Source organism: Eufriesea mexicana, unplaced genomic scaffold, assembly GCF_001483705.2.
Source record: "Eufriesea mexicana isolate 0111107269 unplaced genomic scaffold, ASM148370v2 scaffold325, whole genome shotgun sequence".
In the NCBI taxonomy this organism is placed as follows: domain Eukaryota; kingdom Metazoa; phylum Arthropoda; class Insecta; order Hymenoptera; family Apidae; genus Eufriesea; species Eufriesea mexicana.
In genome coordinates, this window is record NW_016908500.1 from 761,829 (window position 1) to 781,865 (window position 20,037).

Consider the following 20,037-nt stretch of genomic DNA (forward strand, 5'->3'; position numbering starts at 1 on the left):
GACATATCTAGAGAATCAGTAATGTATCTGTGTTAATCTATGTAACTATTAAGAAAAACTGTAAAAGTGTGTTTTATTTTAACAAAATTATAATTTTATAATTTTTTAAGTTTATTGTATGTTCTCTCTTATGACCTAATATATATTTGTAGGCAGCAATGCCAGATAGATGGGGTAGATGTCTGCTTGGAACTTGTTACAGCCTTTGGTTCTTGCATTTACCGGCTATGCTCCAAGTCTCGAATCAACCTGCTACAATTTTACATCAAGCTTACGATTTGTTAGTCAAAATGCCAAAATTACATCTTGATCCTATTGAAGAAGTAAATTTTTCTATTCTTGTGTACTTAAATAATCGTTTTACAATTAAACTATGTTAACGAATCTTACCGTAGAAGGTATCGATTTTAGGTTTGCTATAGAGCTATGATGCAACTATGTGGCGTTTATGGACAACCCGTTTTAGCTGTAAAATTATTATTCCACATGAAACGCAGTGGAGTTCAGCCAAATGCACTTACTTATGGATTTTATAATAAGGTTTGATTCTTTATAAACTATGATTTTTTGGGAGAGAAATCAAAATTTCATTACATTTAGTTATAAAACTTCTTTTTTTTTTTGTAACCTTTAGGCTGTACTCGAAGCAACTTGGCCATCTGATATGACAAACTCCAGTCAGTTGATGTGGAATAAATTAAGAAATGCTATAGTTGGAGCTGCTCTATTTAAGAGAGCTGGTAAAAGAAGTGCTAGACGAAGATTAAGTTCAAATGCAGAATTATTGTCTGTTGATGGCAAAACTGCAAGTATGGAACATGCATTTTCTAGATCTAGTCTTGACAGTTCTCATTCTCAAGATACAGAAGCTGCACACAGTGATTGTGAGTATTGGTTTATTGAAATTAATTACTGCCCTTTTAGATGTAGCTTTTCATTTCGTTTTCCTTTTTTTTTCTGTTTTTTTTCCATCATTGATAGCTACTAAAGGGAGCTCTGTCTCAGATCTGCCAGAATATGGACCTTTTGAAATAAAGAAGCTTCCTCGACAAAATAGTATTGTTAAAGATTCAGCAACATTAAGTGTTATGCAAACAGAAGAATTGGATAACTTGCAGCTGAATCAGAGGTAATTTTTTAAGTTATTATAATTTTCCTCCTTTTTTTTTTATTAGTGAACATTTAATGTGCTTTCAGGAAGAAGTTTCACATTTATTTATCAAATGTATTTCTTCCTTATTTCTAGAATGAATCGAAATTTAGAATCACCATTAAAAAATCCTACTCGTACACCAGTTACTGAGAATGACCCGTTAGGTGCTTTAATTAATGATGAAACTCCGATTGTTTCACCTTCGGAGGAAAATGATTCAAATTGTTCAACAGATACCTTGACTGTCTTTAATAATGTTGAAGAACGACCAGGAGGACCACTTTTGTTTCGGAGGTACGTCTTCTTCATAATCAATAACATTTATTCTTGGATAAGTAGAAGAAATTTTTATTTATATAGCAGAGGTCACGATATAGCAAGATCGTAAAATCGGCCAAACATTAAAGTAAATTTGTTCAGTTGTCGGAATAAGCAATTAATAGGAACATGAACTCTCAATCATTTTTGGGTGTTGAATTCAACATTGTAATTTTGCGTGCTTAATGTCAATTAGTGCATTTTAAAAGTTTAATTTTTAAATGTTTAATTTATTATCTCATTATATCATAATGATTTAATCTACAACCTTGCTATATAGAGATCGCTACTGTGTATAAATTGCTTAAGTGTTGTGTATGAATAAGAAGATGGCTAGCACTTTTGAAATTCCTACTTTTGGATTCTTAGTAACAATATTAATAGGACATAATAATAGGATAAGCTACGTCGTCACTTTTTTATCTTATGTCAAATAATTGATACTGATCTTATGTTTACACTGGTACTTTATAATTCTATCCCATTTGGTCTCAATGTATATCTTTTACTTCCTTTGTCGTTTAATCCTATATAATCTCATTACAAATGTAACACTTTTGCTCAGTAATGTGCCAAAATTCATGTGCCTTATCTTTATGAATGTGTCAAAGTACATATTCTTATTACATTGTAATCAATTAACTCATTGCTTAGCTATCTTCTTTGATAGGTATGCTTTATATATATGTAGATACAGATTCACACATATGTAATATAAACATTTTTAATATTAGGAAATAAAATATTTTAAAAATTATGTAGATATTAAATGCTTATAAGCAATCATAACTTATTCTCGCAAGAATTGCATGTAAAGTCTGATATCTTGGTGTAACAAACCGATGAGAGATGTTTATGAACCTTCAAAGCATGAACAATTGATTCCCGTAGAGTAAAAAAATCCCCAGTCTAAGAAATTTTTCACCTAATAGAGCAATTTGTAAATATAAAAATTGTTTGTGAAAAAAAAATTATAAATATTTGCTGACATACTTCCATAGCAAATATTTGACATTTCCTCATATCACAAAGAATAAATACAAGTTGCTCGTGTCTATTGTATCAATAGTTACGATAATATGCCCTGCCTATTTATTCTCTTATAACAAGACATTCTTTTTAATGATAATGTCGGTTTATAATAGATACTTATGCCACAATTAAATACTACTACTTATATTAGCAGCCAGTTGAATAATAAGTTAAGTGTGATTGATTTTCATGTTATATTATTGGAAAATTTATTGATACAGTTGATGAATTCTAAATGGTGATATTGTAAATTATTTATAAATCTATTTATATAATAAATATATAAATATATTTATAAATATATTTAGAGCATTAGATTGCAAGATATTCAATATATCTTAAATTTCTATACGATATGTGAATATTGTGTCAGACGTGGTAAATAGAGCATTTGTAGTTTTTTAAATTATGTGTTATATGATATTTTTTTAGGTATAGAAAGAAAGGGGCAATTCCAAACTGATATCACACAATTCTAAACAAAATTTAAACTTTGTATTATCTCTTTTCAAATTGGTACTTCAGAATTTTAAATACGTGAAAATTAACATCTTGTTGATTTTACACTTAATTAATAGGTTTTATTTTGCAATTAATTAAATTTATACAGTTATTAAAAAATAAATTTTGATACTGAGAATATAAATCAACATGAAATAATAATAAAATAAATAAATAATTAAATGAATAAATTAATATGAGGTAATTACAAAGCAATGCATTAAATGACTGCAGGATTTAAAAGAAAAAAAGAAAAAAAAAAACCATGGGGAAAAAATCCTAAAATTCAAATAATTTTAATTTTAATTCAAATGTTATATTGATTAAATATTAATCAGATAATAATATTAATTAAATAGAGCAAGGATGTTAAAATATTCAATTTATAGGAATGTACATTCAAATGAATGTTACTATAACATAAAAAAAGAAAAGTATTTCAATGACTAATAAAGAATTGAATGACATTAGATCACAGTAGAGGAATATAACTGAAGTCCCTGTAATAGAAAAATTTGCTCGTCCTAATACTTTGTGAACTTGAAAATTAAAACATAGATCAAATTTTATTTTTAATGCAGTTTAGTTTTACTCTTGTCATAGGAAAAAGATTATAGGAAAATAGGAATAAGATGCTGGATGGATATGCTGGATATCCTGATATCCAGGAGGAACAGTTAAAAATTGGTATAAGATAAATACAATATATTAACTCAACAAGAAAGATGAGAATCATCTCATAGAATAGATATATTTATAATCTTAACATTGATTTGTTATATTAATATATATACAAATTTCAATGAAAGGATTTGTCAGTTTTCTCTGTAATAGGGAAAAAGCGACCTTGATCGGTCAATACATTTGACCTATATTTTACTCACAAAGAAATAGTTTTTTTATCTGAGACTACAGTATTAAAGCAAAAGTATTTTTATTATATAGTGTATAAAACATTACAATTGTTTGAGTTAAAATACAGGACAAAAATGGAGAATATGAGGAATACATTCAAGGTTTTAGCTCTTACTCTTATTTCTGAATTCTCTAAACAAATTCACGCTCATATTTTATTAACCATATATTTTCGTAAAACTGTGTTTGCTGTTTCTTTATCCTTTTCCTTTTCCTCTACCTCAGTGTTCCTCAATGTATGAGTCGTGATTCAGTATGAGATCGCATTAAATTTTTAATGAAATGTAAGGAAATTTTTAGTCTTACATTTCTCATAATTAAATTTAAATGATAAAATATAAAATTTAAATATTTGTTGAACTGACCTCAAGAAGAGAATGTCAATACAAATATAATAATATTACTTTTAAATACCACTTTAAAGAGCATTTTCAGTTCATCACATTTTTAAAAATTATATATTAGAAAGATTTAAGTTATAGTACTATTACCAAACTAATATATTGAGTTACATGACAAAAAGGTTGACAAAAACACTGTTCTAAACCAAACACTTCATTCGTATAGCTCTGATCCAAACACTCTTCATCCACAGCACATAATTTCTATTATTTTCACCATATTATTAATAATTTTAAGGACATTTTTGTGGATTGATTTCAATAAAACAATGTGTATTCCGTTCATATTTATTTGAAAATATTTTAAATTAAATGTTTAATGTATATAAAATTAACTTCATTAAAATTTAATAAAATTCTTTTCCTATGGCATATAGAAAACAAGTTTATATAGGCATCTTAAAAATGGCTTAATTTAGTCTTTAAATTCTTTAGGGATTAGAGATAAAATAACGTTTTATTCGTGGCTCCCTATTTTGAACTTAATTTAATCGTTTTTTAGTAACTTTTTTTGTAATTGAGCTAATATTAAACAAACATAAAAAAATTAATAATGTATAGTTGTAGGAACTAAAAATAAATTAACCTTTCTCTTCGTAAAAAGATTTTTGGAAAAACATTTACAATAAAAAAAGATGGAAAAAGAAACCATAATTGTATTAAGAAAAATAGGAATCTATAATTTTTGAATTAGAATTAGTACGTTACTAATACTATTGATATCAAAGATAGTGCTATAATGTGTCAAATAATTAAAATAATTTTCTGTTTCTTGATATTCTAATGTTGAGTAAATACTTTAACAAATAATGTTTATATAATAAATAAATATTTCTATGAGGGAATAGACGTAGTGTTTTAATATCTGCTCTAAATTTATTTGAAAAAATTTGCATATAATTAACAATTTTTCCATTTTTTCCACTTTCTATTAGATTTTTTTTGTAAAACATTACAATAATACATACTTGAGGAATTAAGACTTTCATGGTCAAAAATATTGAAATTGCAGTTTAAATTAAAAAATATTAGTATCAAACAAAAGGAATATTAATAATTAAAAAATCTGTTAAAGACACCAAAAAGTGTTGCAATAAGATACAATATACATAGTATCATTATAACAATTCTTTACATTTATATTACAGTAATATTCTGCCTCGTAGTGCAACATTTCATCAAACAGTAGATGAAACGGGTGTAGCAATAGGTGGCCATTTACAAAGGAGTGAAACCATGCCACATTCTGTTGCACAACAAGGCGAGCAAGATAAGGAAAGAGAAAGACTAGAAATAAGCAGTCTTTGGTCTCAAAAGGACAGCGTTACCTCCAGTCTTTCAAGCTTAGGTTCCAGTTTGAAGCTCAGCTTTGGGTAAGGGAGACATTATTATTATTTACTATCATAAAACTGTCAAGTGTACATTAACCTTACAATTTCAATATTTAATTCTATACTTTAACTCTCATAAGTGGTAAGAATACAAATAACACTATATTTCTATGGTGATGTATATTAAGAATAAGATTCAGCAATTATAAATCGTGAAACGAAAAGATATAATTAAAGAGATACAATTTTTTTTAAAAGAGATACAATTAAATCAAGTTATTAGATAGAAAATAACTATCTTTATTTCCTTTATTATTATTTCTAAAGGTTTTAAATAATTAATTGGGATGATCATTTTTTAAAAATTTAAAAGAACTGAATATTTACTAATACTACCTCAATATTTGCTACAGTAATTGTATATTGTGTATTGATATAAAAGATCGATATGGAGCGTCGATATAATAAAAGAAAAAAATGAACTACGAAGAATTGAACACTGAAAGCAGTAAAACACGTAATTAAACAAAAAAGATTTATTAAGTGGGAGAATTAAGTATTGAAATAACAATAATGTCACATTAAAAACAGTTTTGATAAATAAAATAATTTATTTTAAAAATGTACAAAAAATTGGTTTATTTTTTATTACAAAATGTGACAAATAGTATAAGCATTTTGTAATCAATTTTTATCAATTATTAATGTATAACATATTAAATTATTTTATTTTATTATAATTTATTTGATTATGATGTTCTATCATTTTTATTTATTTATTTATTTATTTATATAAACTACACACAAAATAAAATATATGAATGGATTTTCATTTTCAACATTTTAACAAAAATGTTTATTTTAAGTTATTTTAATAAAAGTTATATAAAATGAAGTCCTTAGATATCTATAATTATAAAAAATGTAAGAATTTCCTTACCTTTTTTTTTTCAAATTTACAACAAATTCACAGTTATATGAATACTTGAAAGAACTGTCTTATAAGCCATGCATATACATGTACATGTCTTTTTGACTAATTCAAAATTTTCACTAATTTAAGATAATTGTATTTTGTTAACTAACTTGACATATTATTTATTACATATTATATAAGGCTATGCCTTTCTATTGTGTAATGCAGTGTATTACTTATTGGCTTCTATATAAAATCATATTTTTCTATAATATAACATATATTAACTATAAAAATTAAAATTTCTAATAATATTAAATTTTATATTTTGTTTAATATCTTTTAAAACAAAAATCGTAATATGATAAGTTCTATTAATTTTTATGTGAAGTTAAATCATGTTCAACTTTATAACAATGCTCGCAGAAGCACTATCTTAAATTAAATTCGTGGTAAATAATTTTCATCTTCTTAAATCTACCTTCATGCACAATACAGAAATCATTTGTCTTCTTATATGAAACAGTTGAGCAACCTAACATAAGATAATATTGTAACTCAATAAAAACTTACTCATAGATTATTTCTTATACCCAAATTTATGATCATAGTTCAACCAATCCATAGTATGAGCTAGATGTATTAGCCGACCAAGGTTGCAAATATATCAATATCTATTGCTCTCCCACAATTTAAGATAGACTATAAATCTATGTGCATGATTGTCACTTTTATATGACAAATGCACGAGGTTTTACAAGTTAAGCTGTAATGAGGTTGAACATCCAGAAAACATTAATTTACTATATTGCTGTAATAAGGCAGTTTAGTAGATCTTAATCATATACTATGTTATATAATATGTAAATTTATGATGCTGTGTAAGATTAAAAAAAGGAAGGAAAAACAATAAAAAAAAAAGAAAAGCATTTTTTCAAGAGCCTGTCATAATTGAATTCATTGGTACGGCTATTTTAAGAAATCTATTCCTTAGTATCAGAATAACATTAGACCAGGCAGAAACAATACTTACAACTACAATACAGCAAAGGGGTGGTTTGTAAGGACTTTTGAGAATTGTATTTTCAATGAATATTTCTTTGGTGGCTGCAAAAACTGCTGTAATGTATAAACTTCAACAATTCAGGAACTGAATGTTTCATTCTATGATCTAAGAATTGTCCTTTTACTCCATTATTCAATGTTGAGTAAACTTGTGTTATAGGTCACTGAAATTTTTTAAACAATCGCTATTCTACTAGAGGTCAAAAACTATAATATACTATTTATTTAAAATAGATACATATAATGTAGCAATTTTAAAATTCTCGAAATCTTTCTACTGGTATAGTATTGTAAAAATGTTTATACACGATTTAAATTGAAATGATAACAAATACATTTTTTAATTTTTATATAAATGACATGCAGTCTACATCGATCACTGAGATCCGTTATTACGTCAGACATTTGCATGAGAGTAGTACCCTTATTAGAGCAATATTGTTTTACACATTTCCTGAAGTTTAAAACTATGAGCAACTAAAATATAAGTTGTGTTTTATAATACAAAGTATGCTATATTACTATTGTGCAAAGATGAGAAGGTGAGTACTGAAAGGAATGCAGATCTAATTAATTACAAGCAATACCTGATAAAGAAAACAAACAAAACATATTGAATCAAAGTAAAATAAAGTAATAAGAAGTGAAATACTATCAGACAAAATAAAAGTATTAACAAGCAATCTAAAATGAAAATTATAATGATGTAATTTATTTTATCATGTTAGACTGTGCTAAAAATAGACATTTAGGAAGTATTCAAAATATGAAATCAATTAAAACGAAGAGTATATATGTCCCTGTATTGTTCCACTAACCATTTTTTTATCTCTGCATAGTAGGTTACGCTTACCACGTTCAAACATGAACGTGGAAAGTCAATACATGTATCGAAGAGATTTGTTTTCTAAAATGACGATGTCGATACAAATATCGACTATTCGTCTTAACATACTCCTACTTAAAACCTTTCTACTCGATCACTTTTTACCATAATCGTTTTTTATTATTAGTTCTTTATTGCTACATTCCTTTGTATTAACTTTGTTACTCAAAGGTATTGTTTCTCTCAATATATGTATTGATTTCGCATTGAATATGTTAATGTATGCCTTGCAACGCATAAATGTTGTGTTTCTTAGCTTCATATTCATGCTATGCCACATCTATTATGTGTCAATCTCGATGAAAGAGTACTTGACACGTATTATTCTTGTGTGCCAAAATTCTAGTTGGAAAGGTAAAGCAACAAATTTTTAAAAAGATTTACATAAAAAAATTGTTGATTTATGAGTAAATAATAGATTAAATTAATAGGTCAAGATCCAAATAGTTTTTGATAATATTGTTTAAGTGATATATTAAAAATTCGAAAATTATTATTCACTTTTATTGCAAAATAATAATTCATTTTTATCTAAATCATATATAAATTAATCTATCTTTATATGAAATATAAATTAAAGTATATTTATATTATTTACATAGAAGGTGTAAAAAATTTATTTACTATTATTTATTGCAATTTTACTCAAATTCAATTATCAAGTACCCAGAGATATAAAAATATACTTTATATCGAAAAAGTTGATTTTGGGAACTCTTTTTCACTCTGTAATTTTGAATTTTTATTTCTATTAATGAGAAGTACAAAATGTAAGGTCTTCAACTTTATCATCTTGACTAAGATTAAAAAGTCAATTTATTATTACAGTTAGGTATATGAAGTCAGTACCAAAAATATTATCTGTTTCAGTCCCACTAGTTTAACGGGAAAGAAGTCCAATGAAATAATACTCGGTGGTTTAAATAGTTTAAAATCAGCTGCTACAACAGTAGTAAAAAAGTTTGACGAAATTAAAGAAGCTATCTCTGCAACAAGTACTCCTGTGAAATTAAAAGAACGCGATTATAAAATAATACATGGTGCATCGCATGAATCATTGGATTCCATGACAGATGGTTCTTTACAAGATAGAAATGAACCTCTCAAAGTATCTGGTTTGTATCATTAAGCTCTCTACTTTGTCAACAAGAACTATAGTCTGCGCAAAAAATATAGTGCGCTCGTAAATTATACTAAGTGGCGGCTACGATAGATGCAAAAAAGGCATCCTTGAAGTCCTCGAAACTGAAAACGATCTGGTAAATTGATATATAAAACAGTAAAATGAATTTATTAATTTGGAATCTTGATTTAGTTTGTTAATCTACGGATATCAATATTTCAAACTTTAAAAAAATGTTAGCCTGTCGTACACCACTGTTTAGTAATACCTAGCAATAGAAGAACTGGTTCCAAATTGTCATCATACAGCACTGATTGATCCTCGAGTACCTTTTTCTCTTAAATATCTTATTTTACTGTTTCGATAGTCGAAATACTTATACTTTTAAGTTCGACTGATATTAAAATTGTAGTATACTTCACACAAAGACTATAGAGATGTGTCTATATCTTAACAAAAAGTACGTAAGTTGCCCTATATCTCAACAGAAAGTACGTAGGATGTCTTATATCTCAACAAAAAGTACGTAGGGTGTCTTACCTCCCAACAAAAAATACACGAGATATCCTATAGTATCCTGTGATACAATAAGGAAGTAAGCGATTCTACAAGAAAAGATAAGTAAAAAATGTAGAATAATATTTGTTCAAACGAGGCTTTATTTTCGAGAAAATTGGCTGAAAATGTTTGTATGGTATGTCTACACTTAACTACAGTAATGCCCACTTTAGCATCCGCAGTCGGGACCAAATCCGCACGCTTATGAAGGGAGATAACTTACTGGAATTTAGTTGAAAAAAAAAAAAGATCGGTGTCAAGTTTTGTCTGACGGTTTATCTCAGTCAGTACAAGTAGTTTGAAGTTCATTCCAAGATCCCATTTCCAAGAATTGGTGAGGATAACAATGAACGCAAAAGTGGGCAAAACTTTGGACGCTAAAGCGGGCAGTACTGTATATCTTGACCTTTCGTTATAGATTATTTCTACTTATATTTGTCTTTAATAGTAAATATTCAAAATGTAATTATTTGGTTCCAATATCCTATTCTTTTCTCAAGAACAATCAGTATATATCAATTTATCAATTTGATTATATATAACAACCATAAGTCATAAAATATTTAAATTCATCTTTTTCGAAGACTTGTATAATAATTTTATTTTACATTTTCGATTTATTTTTTCGTGTAGAATCAGCTCTTTTTAGTTATAGCATCAGTTTAAAACACCTTGTGTAATAAAAAATGATTTTTAAATAATTTGTTATTATATTGAAATAGGAGATGGAAATCTAGATCCTTATACATTATACGATTTGGCTGAGTCCTTATATCCAAAAGGTTCAAGGGAATTAGATGAACGAATTGCTATTGAGCTTGTACTCTCTAGTGCAAGTAGATGTCATCACTGTGCCTCTATCCTTTATGATGAAGAAATAATGGCTGGTTGGCAACCGGAAGATTCAAATTTAAATACAGTTTGTCAATACTGTGACAAAGCAACAGTACCGCTGCTTACTATTACCATATTAGATTACAGGTATGTGAATTTGACAAAGATATTAAGTATAAATTGTTCTATAAATTATGTGCGTATATTATTTGTGCATTTTCATATTTACAAAGATGCGAGGAAAATGAAAAGAAGAGTGACCCTCTAATGGGAGCTTTGGTTGAATTATTAGATAAGCCGAAAGAACTATTAGAACCTATTACGGTGCCATACTTAAATCCTCTAGTTTTAAGGAAAGAACTAGAAAGTGTTTTAAGTCAAGAGGGTGATGCGTGTCTTACTAAACATAAATTTATCGAAGAACATCCAATAGTATATTGGAATCTTATATGGTATTTTGAAAGAATTAATTTAACGAGTCACCTTCCTGATCTGTGGCTAGGAAATGATAAGAAGAAGGAACAGATAAATTACAGTCCTGTAGGTGTCAAAACTATGTGGGATAATGAAAGGCTTCACATGGATCGCTTACCTATGTATCTACAATGGAAGCTGAATATTGCAGATGATAAAACGTAAGTTAAAATCTCCTTCAAAAATTTCAAAAGATTTCTGATAATCCCAGCAATTTATTGTGTAAAAATATTATGATTATTATCCAGCTGGTAATTTATTTAAATTTTTTATAGAAATGTTACATGTAACTAAATAACTCTTTTTATAAATGAAATAAGAAGAATAGGATAAAATACCCATTTTGAATCAATTATAAGAATAAAATAGCGCAGTAAACTATATTTAGTTGTATCTTAATCCTAGTTATTTCTTTATCAGCAAACAGAAGCTTCTTAAAAAAGTCATTTTCGGCTATTATAGTTATTTTATTTCTTATTCTATTATTGACATAGACTTTCATAGTTATATATAATTATTTGTTATAGATTAATGCAGTCTGTAATTACAAATGTTCGTCGAAATGACTTAGCGGAACCCATAAAAAGAGTGGCCTTAGAAAGAAGTAAAAATCAATCAAGTAACCGACCGCTATTTTCTGTATACCGGGATATTTTGTTTCTGGCATTTACAGTTTTGGGAAGAGTAAATATTGACCAAGGTATGTTTCCTTTTATTAACCCTTTCACGAGTAAGTGTTTCGGCAGTCTTAACATTCAGTCAACCGCGCGCACTACAGCCAACTGTATGCTTTCCACCGCGTACATTTCTGGCAAGTAAAAGTAAGAACACATAAAGTTGATTTCAACTGATTAATCATATCTGATGCTAATAATCTATATTACTCATAGTTTATATAAAATATGAAATTAAAAATAAATGACATAATTAAATATTTTTTGTAATTGAATGAACAAAAGTAGATACCTCCCCTGCAGTGCGCAGAGATAAAACAAAAGACTAACGAGATAACAAAAGAGAAACAATAACCAAAATGTAAGGCAACGCGTTGCTAGGAGAAACGTGACATCTTCAGTTAGACACTTCGACTTCGAAACGGGAAGATTTCCCCATTCGATCGTGCAGCGTTTGACTTCGAAGTGGGGAGATTTCCCCAGTCGGTAGACTAAGTATTTTAAGATGATCTTTCATTTAACTCACTAGCGCCACCAAGACTCATACCTACAATAAATGTTTATCATAAATATTATTTACACAGTATTGTTTTCAAATTGTACTCGTAAAAGGGTTAAATTAAGATAGAATATATTTCATTATTCTTCACAAAATTTTATAAACATTTAATACACCATTGCATTTTTGTTCTTGCTTAGTAATTTAAAATCTGTTGCAAAGATAATTATTTATGAAAAATTTGTCATATACAAACTCGGTTAATAACTTCTGATATTATTACTTTATTTCATATCTTAAATTTTGTTCTTAAATCTTAAATTCTTAAATCTCAATTCTCTTTATGACTTCGAAGTAATTAGTAAGAAGAAGAAACTGTAATATAGAGTAGTTAAGTGAAATGTAATTACTTAAATATCTTCCTCATTAATTGTCATAAAATTTTATTAGAAACAGCTGCATGATGTTTTCAGGAATTATAAAAATAATATATCAAAAAGTCATTTTGCCTAATTTTATTCGTGTTGGTTTAGTTTTAGTATATAAACAAATTTGTAAGTTTTCATTCTTATCTTTTGATAACGGATTTCAATATGAATGCAATGACCTGTAACATATCAGGGTCACTTGTAATAGAAACATTCATCACAGTTCAAATAAAGAGAGAAAATATACATTTACAGAAAATATTAGCTGTGTTGTACAAAGTGTTTTCAATACATCGTGAATAATGTGGCTCAATTTATTTCGATATTTACGAGGGTATATTTAATATTATTAAATATTTGAATTTAAATTTGAAAACAAAAAAATTTTATTTCTAACGTTCAAGATGGCCTTTTCTATACAAACCTTTATAAAGCTATCAATATGTATATGACGAATCTGGTATTATTCGATTGTCGATTAAAATTAAACAAAAATTTTTCTTTGTCCAATCTATATGATCAAAACTATTTCTATATACAATATATATTACTATTTATGTCCATACAACTTAATTTTATTAAATATTTATTATATTTATTATATTATTATATTTACAACAAATACAAATGCAATAGTATACTCTAACTATGGCCAATACGTAGCCCATAAAGTCTAAGAGAAAAATCATATAAAAATAGTGTGATATTTAACACATTGAATATATAAATCACAACCATTTTAAATCAACGATTTAAAGATTATGATATTTTAGTACATTAGTAATATAATTGTTACTTCAAATTTCTGTTACTTAAAATATTTACACTCGCCCTTCCATCTACTCATAACCTTATGTCCATCTAGAAATCTCTTATTAAATGATTGAAAAGAAAATGTATTATTTCATTTCACATTCATAACATGAATATTGTGTTACAAGTTCGTTGCTTATAAAGCTATGGCTTTCCTAATTATTGTCCCATAGTTTCAAGAAACTATTCAGAGCTATTTAAAGTGGCTTTAGAAATTATAAAGAAACAAACATGGGTTTAAAAAGAGTTATTTATTACAAATAATACATTTTTATCTATTATTAAATCATCAATATTATTTAGAACATATTTGCTAGACTACTACCAATAAAATATTAGCTTAGAATTATAAAGCTTTATGCTTACTTGCGTTACATTTATTTGAAAAAAAAATGAATTTTTTTCTTTTTCTCCTTTGTTTGATTTTTTGTCAAACAAACATTATCAAATTATTTAGTAAATAATTATTATATAAACTTCAAAAATTGTTATGTTTATATAAATTATTTTCTTTTGTTTTAGGTGTTTTCGACAGAGAATACACATTATCTTTAGAAAGATTAACAGAGAAAGAAGAGAAACTATTGTGTAAAATTGATGCTCCGCCCTCAATGATGTCAGTGTTTTGCAGACATTATTTTAAGCAACTAAACGTGTAAAGTTAGAACTGAAGGTATTGAAAAGGTTGGTGTAACATATTGTGAGAATGAATAGTATGTTCGTAAAGGGTATTACAGATTTATCTGTGAGGCCAGATTTTTGATGTAAAACAAAACATGTAAAATGTCAAAATTAGTAGTAAATTATACATTTTAGATAAGTATTTATGATTATTATTTTCGAATGAAGATTGGTAATTAGTGCTGTTTTAAAAATTTAGAATTTTTTCACGACAGAAAAGATGAACAAATAAAATTTGCCTGCAGCCGTTAATGTTAAATATACAATTATAGGACAATATATTCTTCTTTTCATATCTAAAATATGCGATTACTATCAATAATTTTCTATTTAGGAAATAGTTGCATATATACTTTGTTATTAAAATGTCAATATTCATAGTTATATATATGAACGCGATAAGGAAAATCATTCAGTACCAAAGAATCTGACTTGATCTAAAACTTATAAATTCAGTTGCTTTAGTTGATAGAACACAGTGGTGAAGAAGGCATATAATTTTCAATATAGAAATTATCTTATTACATTTCAAATAATGTCTTCAACATAAAAATATGGATCAAATGTCGATTTTGATTTTAATTTTAAACTAAGTAAGTTGCAGCAAAACTTTCGAAGTCCATTTAAGTCCGTCTAGTACAAAGGACAATATTCATGTTTTTACACTTTTATGTGAAACAGTTCAATAATGCACGACCAATAATTAAATCATTAACCTGTTCACAATGGAAAGTGCTATTTATATTTCTAGCATTGATATTAATTTGCCGATTATAATATAATATTTGTAAAATAGTTCACAAGATGTTGTATTCAAGTTAAACATTCTTAAAATACAATATAAAATATAATACAATGATCATTATTTGCGATTAAAAATGGATATTTTAAATCGAATATTTGTTATAAAATCTTATGCTTGTTACATATTAATTTTATAAAAGATTTAATACAGCTTTAATACATACATATATACAATTTACTAATTTACTAATTTATGTGCAGTTGTCAAATACTTTAATATTTGACATATTACAATAGGAAATGTTTAATCAAGTTGAAATATTAATTAGAACGTCAATATTCAGTTTTAATTGCAAATATTTACAACGAAATATATTGCTTTACTAAATATTACTTTTTGAAAATACTTTGATGCAAGAAACATTTAATAGAACATATTATTATGTACCTAATATCTGTAACATCATTTCTTTGCATAATTCTTTGTTGAATTATACAATAGATCAGTTCATAAATATTCTGTTGTATTATGCATACATAATTTAATATAACGATGCTGTGCACTTTTCAATATAATGAACCTTGTACAATATAATACTGTGTATTCGTTCGTTATTAAATTATGAATGTAAAACATAAATAAAAGTCAGTCATGGTATTTTACATAAATGAGTTCATCAGTATATTTGTTGCAATTAATCCTTGTTCTATATTGAACAGTGAAAGACAACATATCTATAAACACTCATATAAACAGGTTTCAAAAGTAAAACAAATATGTTTTTATACCAGGTAAGTAACATAACAACATTTCTTTAATATTATTTATCATTAAAGTAAATATAATTAATCTAAAATATTAAAGTAACATGATCTATTTTCTACCTAAATTAAATTACTCATTCAATATTAATATACATAAAAATTATATTCTATATAGAATATTCGACAATTAGTGGAAGAAATTGTAAAAAATAATTCTACAAATCAAAATAAAATTAGTTTTTATTAGTTTTGACATACCTTAATAGCAAACATAAACTTATTATTCAAAGGTAAATAAATTTCTGGTTTCAAGTGTTCTGAATGTTACATTACTTTTTAAATATTTAAAAAATATTATATTCCCTGAAATTTCTTTTTTTACATACCAATTATTTTGTATATGACGTGAGTTTACTTGGATTGTCTTGATGAAACATTCCTACATCCTAGATCCTATTATTGATCATGCGTATATGATCACATGCTTCCACTACACATGCGCACTCGCGTAACATTATCTATAATCATTATAATGATTTTTAATATCGATTAGTTTCCCGATGCAACATGGATCCGTATGGCACAACCAAGAAGAAATTTTCTGGAAAAACTCACACTTATTATTATGATTAATCACATATCTATCACAATTTTACGAAGTATACGAAGAATCTATCCATAGTTTTTAGAGTTTGATATACGGTTTTAGTTGGAAGGTTTAATTGATAGGTCTTTTTACTTACAAATATAAGTTCAAATCGAATTTTCTAACCATATACTATATTCAATTATTGTTACTGCCTTTCAGGATATAGTGGTTTTACAAAGTCATAACCGAACTATACTAACTGGTACTATGATATTCAGAGCTGTATGCGTTTTGCAGTTGTAAGAGCCCAACCAACGAAACAGATAACACTATCAATTGAATGTAGTTATTCATTACTAAGCTAATCGTAAATTCTGTTTGATATTTGAGATAGTTAAAGAATTTTAACTTTTCGTTGTTATTAACAATAAAAAGAATCAGAGATGAAGACCTTAAATATAAAATTCTAAACATTATTTGTATTAAAAATTATGACATGGATAGATTTTGATGTTTGTCACAGACATCACTATTATTTTAAGGATTCATGTTTTAATAACAAGATATAAATTGAAATACTAACTAGGATCTTCAAATAGAATTTTTATCTGGCTTTTAATGGCTATATCATAAACTTAATTTTACCTATGGAAGCATTGTCTGAACAAACGTCAGGAATATACTGTGTAGAGCTTAGAAATGCGCACTTCGGACGGCATAGGGAGTACACATTTTGATCATTTCGCCTAACTGTAGCGAAATGATGAACTCTTTGATGTTCTTGAAACTTATACTTTTGACATAATAGTAAAATAAGTTACATCAGTACTCCTTTTGTGTACAGTACATAACATTTAGTGTCGATATGTACTATTGACTCTTTTCATTATGCGATGCAATATATTAGTATTTGTAACTGTGACATTTCCAATACCGAAAATTCATTTAATCTACTTTTATAATTGTATTAGAAAAGATGAACTTGGTACAAACTTCCAAGCTCTGCACAGTGTATGATGTGGACTAACCCCGCCATTTATATACTAGTACGCAGCTTTGTTTCTCCTCATGCGGGCTATCGTTTGTACTTTAAAGCTACTTCAATAAATCCGGACAAACATACGAGTTTATCCCAATTTTTAATTTCTTTTCGCTTGTAGCCTCATATCCTCTATCTTTGGGCAGAAATTTTAAGTTTTGACGTTACAGATTTTGACGTACAATAATTATTTTCCTTTCTTCAAAGTACAGCAATTTATTTATTCTAACTATTAAAGTAAACATATCTGGTGAAATAGTAAATCTCCTTAACTCTTTACAACAGCAGATGATAAAACGGCTTTAAATTATATCAGGTTAATTTGGAGCATTCAATGCATATTGTACTAACATATATATTGTATGATCAAAACTGCTATATTAGTTCTCAGAATTACTAGATTGTTATTCCACAATAAACTTTGTCAATTACATAAAAATTAAAAATTCCTAAAACTTATGAAATACATAAAAATATTTAGTAAAAGCTATTTTAAATGTATATTAAGCAATAAATGTTAATTTGATAAAATATTAAGAAGTTTAATTTAGCTAAAAAAATACATATACATAAAAACATTAATTTTTTTAATGTATTTGAAAATTCCTGACATGCAAAAATTATAAAGTAAAATAACATGCATATGATTTCAATCATGCTACTTATTATTATCTGTATACTAATCAATTTATTACAATAGAAGGCAACTAAATAAATATTTCAGTAAAGCGCAAAAGTATAAGTCCAACAATTAAAAATATTGTGCTGTTCACATATTAAAATAATTATAGTTATGACAACAGGAAAAATAAATATAATAATAAAAACAGCAATATACTTAAAGAACAATAATTTTGTATTAAATTTAGTTTTTGCACCCCAGATAAATATTTTAATCTACATAGTACCGACCATATTCTACATTATAAATCATTAAAAACCTACAATGTTTTCCACTTTTATCAATAAAATTGAAGAAAAATAACGACTTTTAAAATTTTTTAAACAAAATAACATAGCTATTCTGTACATTATCTTACATTATTTTTTCATACATTTTGTGTAAACAAGTGTTCTATGTCAAGTTTGTAACAACTTTTTACTATGTTATAAATCATAACATTAACAATTCTAAAGTTTACTTTTATATAGTTTAAAAGTGGCTCCTAAACAAAAGTGATCACTTCCAACTGCAAAATTGGGTATCTTAGGTAAAGAGTTACATTTTGAAGCTATGGGTAAATTATATGATTCAAGAAGTTCCATTCCACTATAAAAAATATAATCAACAGTAATCCATTCATCCTGATGTGTCGTGGCTTCTTGTTCTCCATGACAATTGTGATGTTTGTATACGCTATTAAATTGGAAAGGATGAGTTAAGGTGCCAGAACTGAAATATACACGATAATCTTGCAGAATATCTATCGCCTGAACATCAGTTGTATCTGAGTTCACTTCACAATATGATGAATTATTTGCTGCAGTATTACCATCTACATTATTATATTCGCTATTTTCTAACTGTAACAGATTAAATAGACAAAATTATATAGTGAGTTAAGCCTTAAAATATTATACATATATAAAATTAACAAAAATATAAATGTGTATATAATAAACAAAGAAAAAAGAGAACAATTTGTGATACTTATTATTGTTAACATACCATCACTTTGTCTGTTCCTTCTCCACGTAATCTATGTTTTAAAATATTATAATGTTGACAGTTGTCGGTAATGCAAAGCCAAGGAGGAATAAGATAATTCGATAAAGATCGACAATATTCCGTGGGTTTAAGATTTTTTCCCTTTCCTTGGTATTCAAACATTCCTTCCACAAGAAATTTATATACTCCAGAATTGGGTTCCAAATTGAAGTCACCTGTTAGTATAATTGGAAGGTATTTGGCACCTGCCCTATTAAGTGATATAACATGATAAATTAAAAATTTTACAAATTAAAATATTTGTCTGAAATTGCTTCTTTTTCATTAATGCCTTCATAGTAAAGTATAATATTAAATATCATTATAATTACATTTTGTAGAATACAATATATCAGAATAAGTAAAAATATATATACAATTTAGAAAGTTACTTAAATAGTTCTTTTGAACAAATACTTTTAAATAATCCACTTTCATTTTTAAACATTTTTAAACAATAAGGTTTTGAAATATATTCTTAAAATACCACAATTTAAATTTTTCAAGATGTTGCTTGTTATAAATCTCATCAAATCAATAGGAAGAAAAAACCTGTAGAAGATATGGAGATAAAATGATATATATATATA

At 26.6% G+C, this 20,037-nt stretch overlaps 2 protein-coding genes across 7 annotated transcripts in view; one reads left to right on the top strand and one right to left on the bottom strand.

The window, feature by feature from the left end:
• Crag (DENN domain-containing protein Crag) overlaps positions 1-14,806 on the top strand; it is a 35,443-nt gene extending 20,637 nt beyond the window's left edge. For 2 of the 6 annotated variants that reach the window (XM_017912149.1, XM_017912153.1), the window contains exons 8-18: positions 153-323; positions 412-540; positions 635-884; positions 982-1,129; positions 1,247-1,447; positions 5,469-5,693; positions 9,389-9,633; positions 10,922-11,180; positions 11,267-11,668; positions 12,035-12,207; positions 14,444-14,806. In XM_017912149.1, coding sequence (XP_017767638.1) covers positions 153-323; positions 412-540; positions 635-884; positions 982-1,129; positions 1,247-1,447; positions 5,469-5,693; positions 9,389-9,633; positions 10,922-11,180; positions 11,267-11,668; positions 12,035-12,207; positions 14,444-14,580 — 2,340 coding nt within the window. In that variant the 3' untranslated portion in view covers positions 14,581-14,806. The remainder of the gene's footprint in view (positions 1-152; positions 324-411; positions 541-634; positions 885-981; positions 1,130-1,246; positions 1,448-5,468; positions 5,694-9,388; positions 9,634-10,921; positions 11,181-11,266; positions 11,669-12,034; positions 12,208-14,443) is intronic. The other 4 variants (XM_017912150.1, XM_017912151.1, XM_017912148.1 and 1 more) reach the window with 4 other exon arrangements.
• Positions 14,807-18,870: 4,064 nt separating this feature from the next.
• Positions 18,871-20,037, bottom strand: part of angel (protein) — an 11,595-nt gene continuing 10,428 nt past the window's right edge. Inside the window, exons 5-6 of the mRNA XM_017912069.1 lie at positions 19,409-19,658; positions 18,871-19,263 (exon numbers count right to left, since the gene is read on the bottom strand). Coding sequence (XP_017767558.1) covers positions 18,871-19,263; positions 19,409-19,658 — 643 coding nt within the window. The remainder of the gene's footprint in view (positions 19,264-19,408; positions 19,659-20,037) is intronic.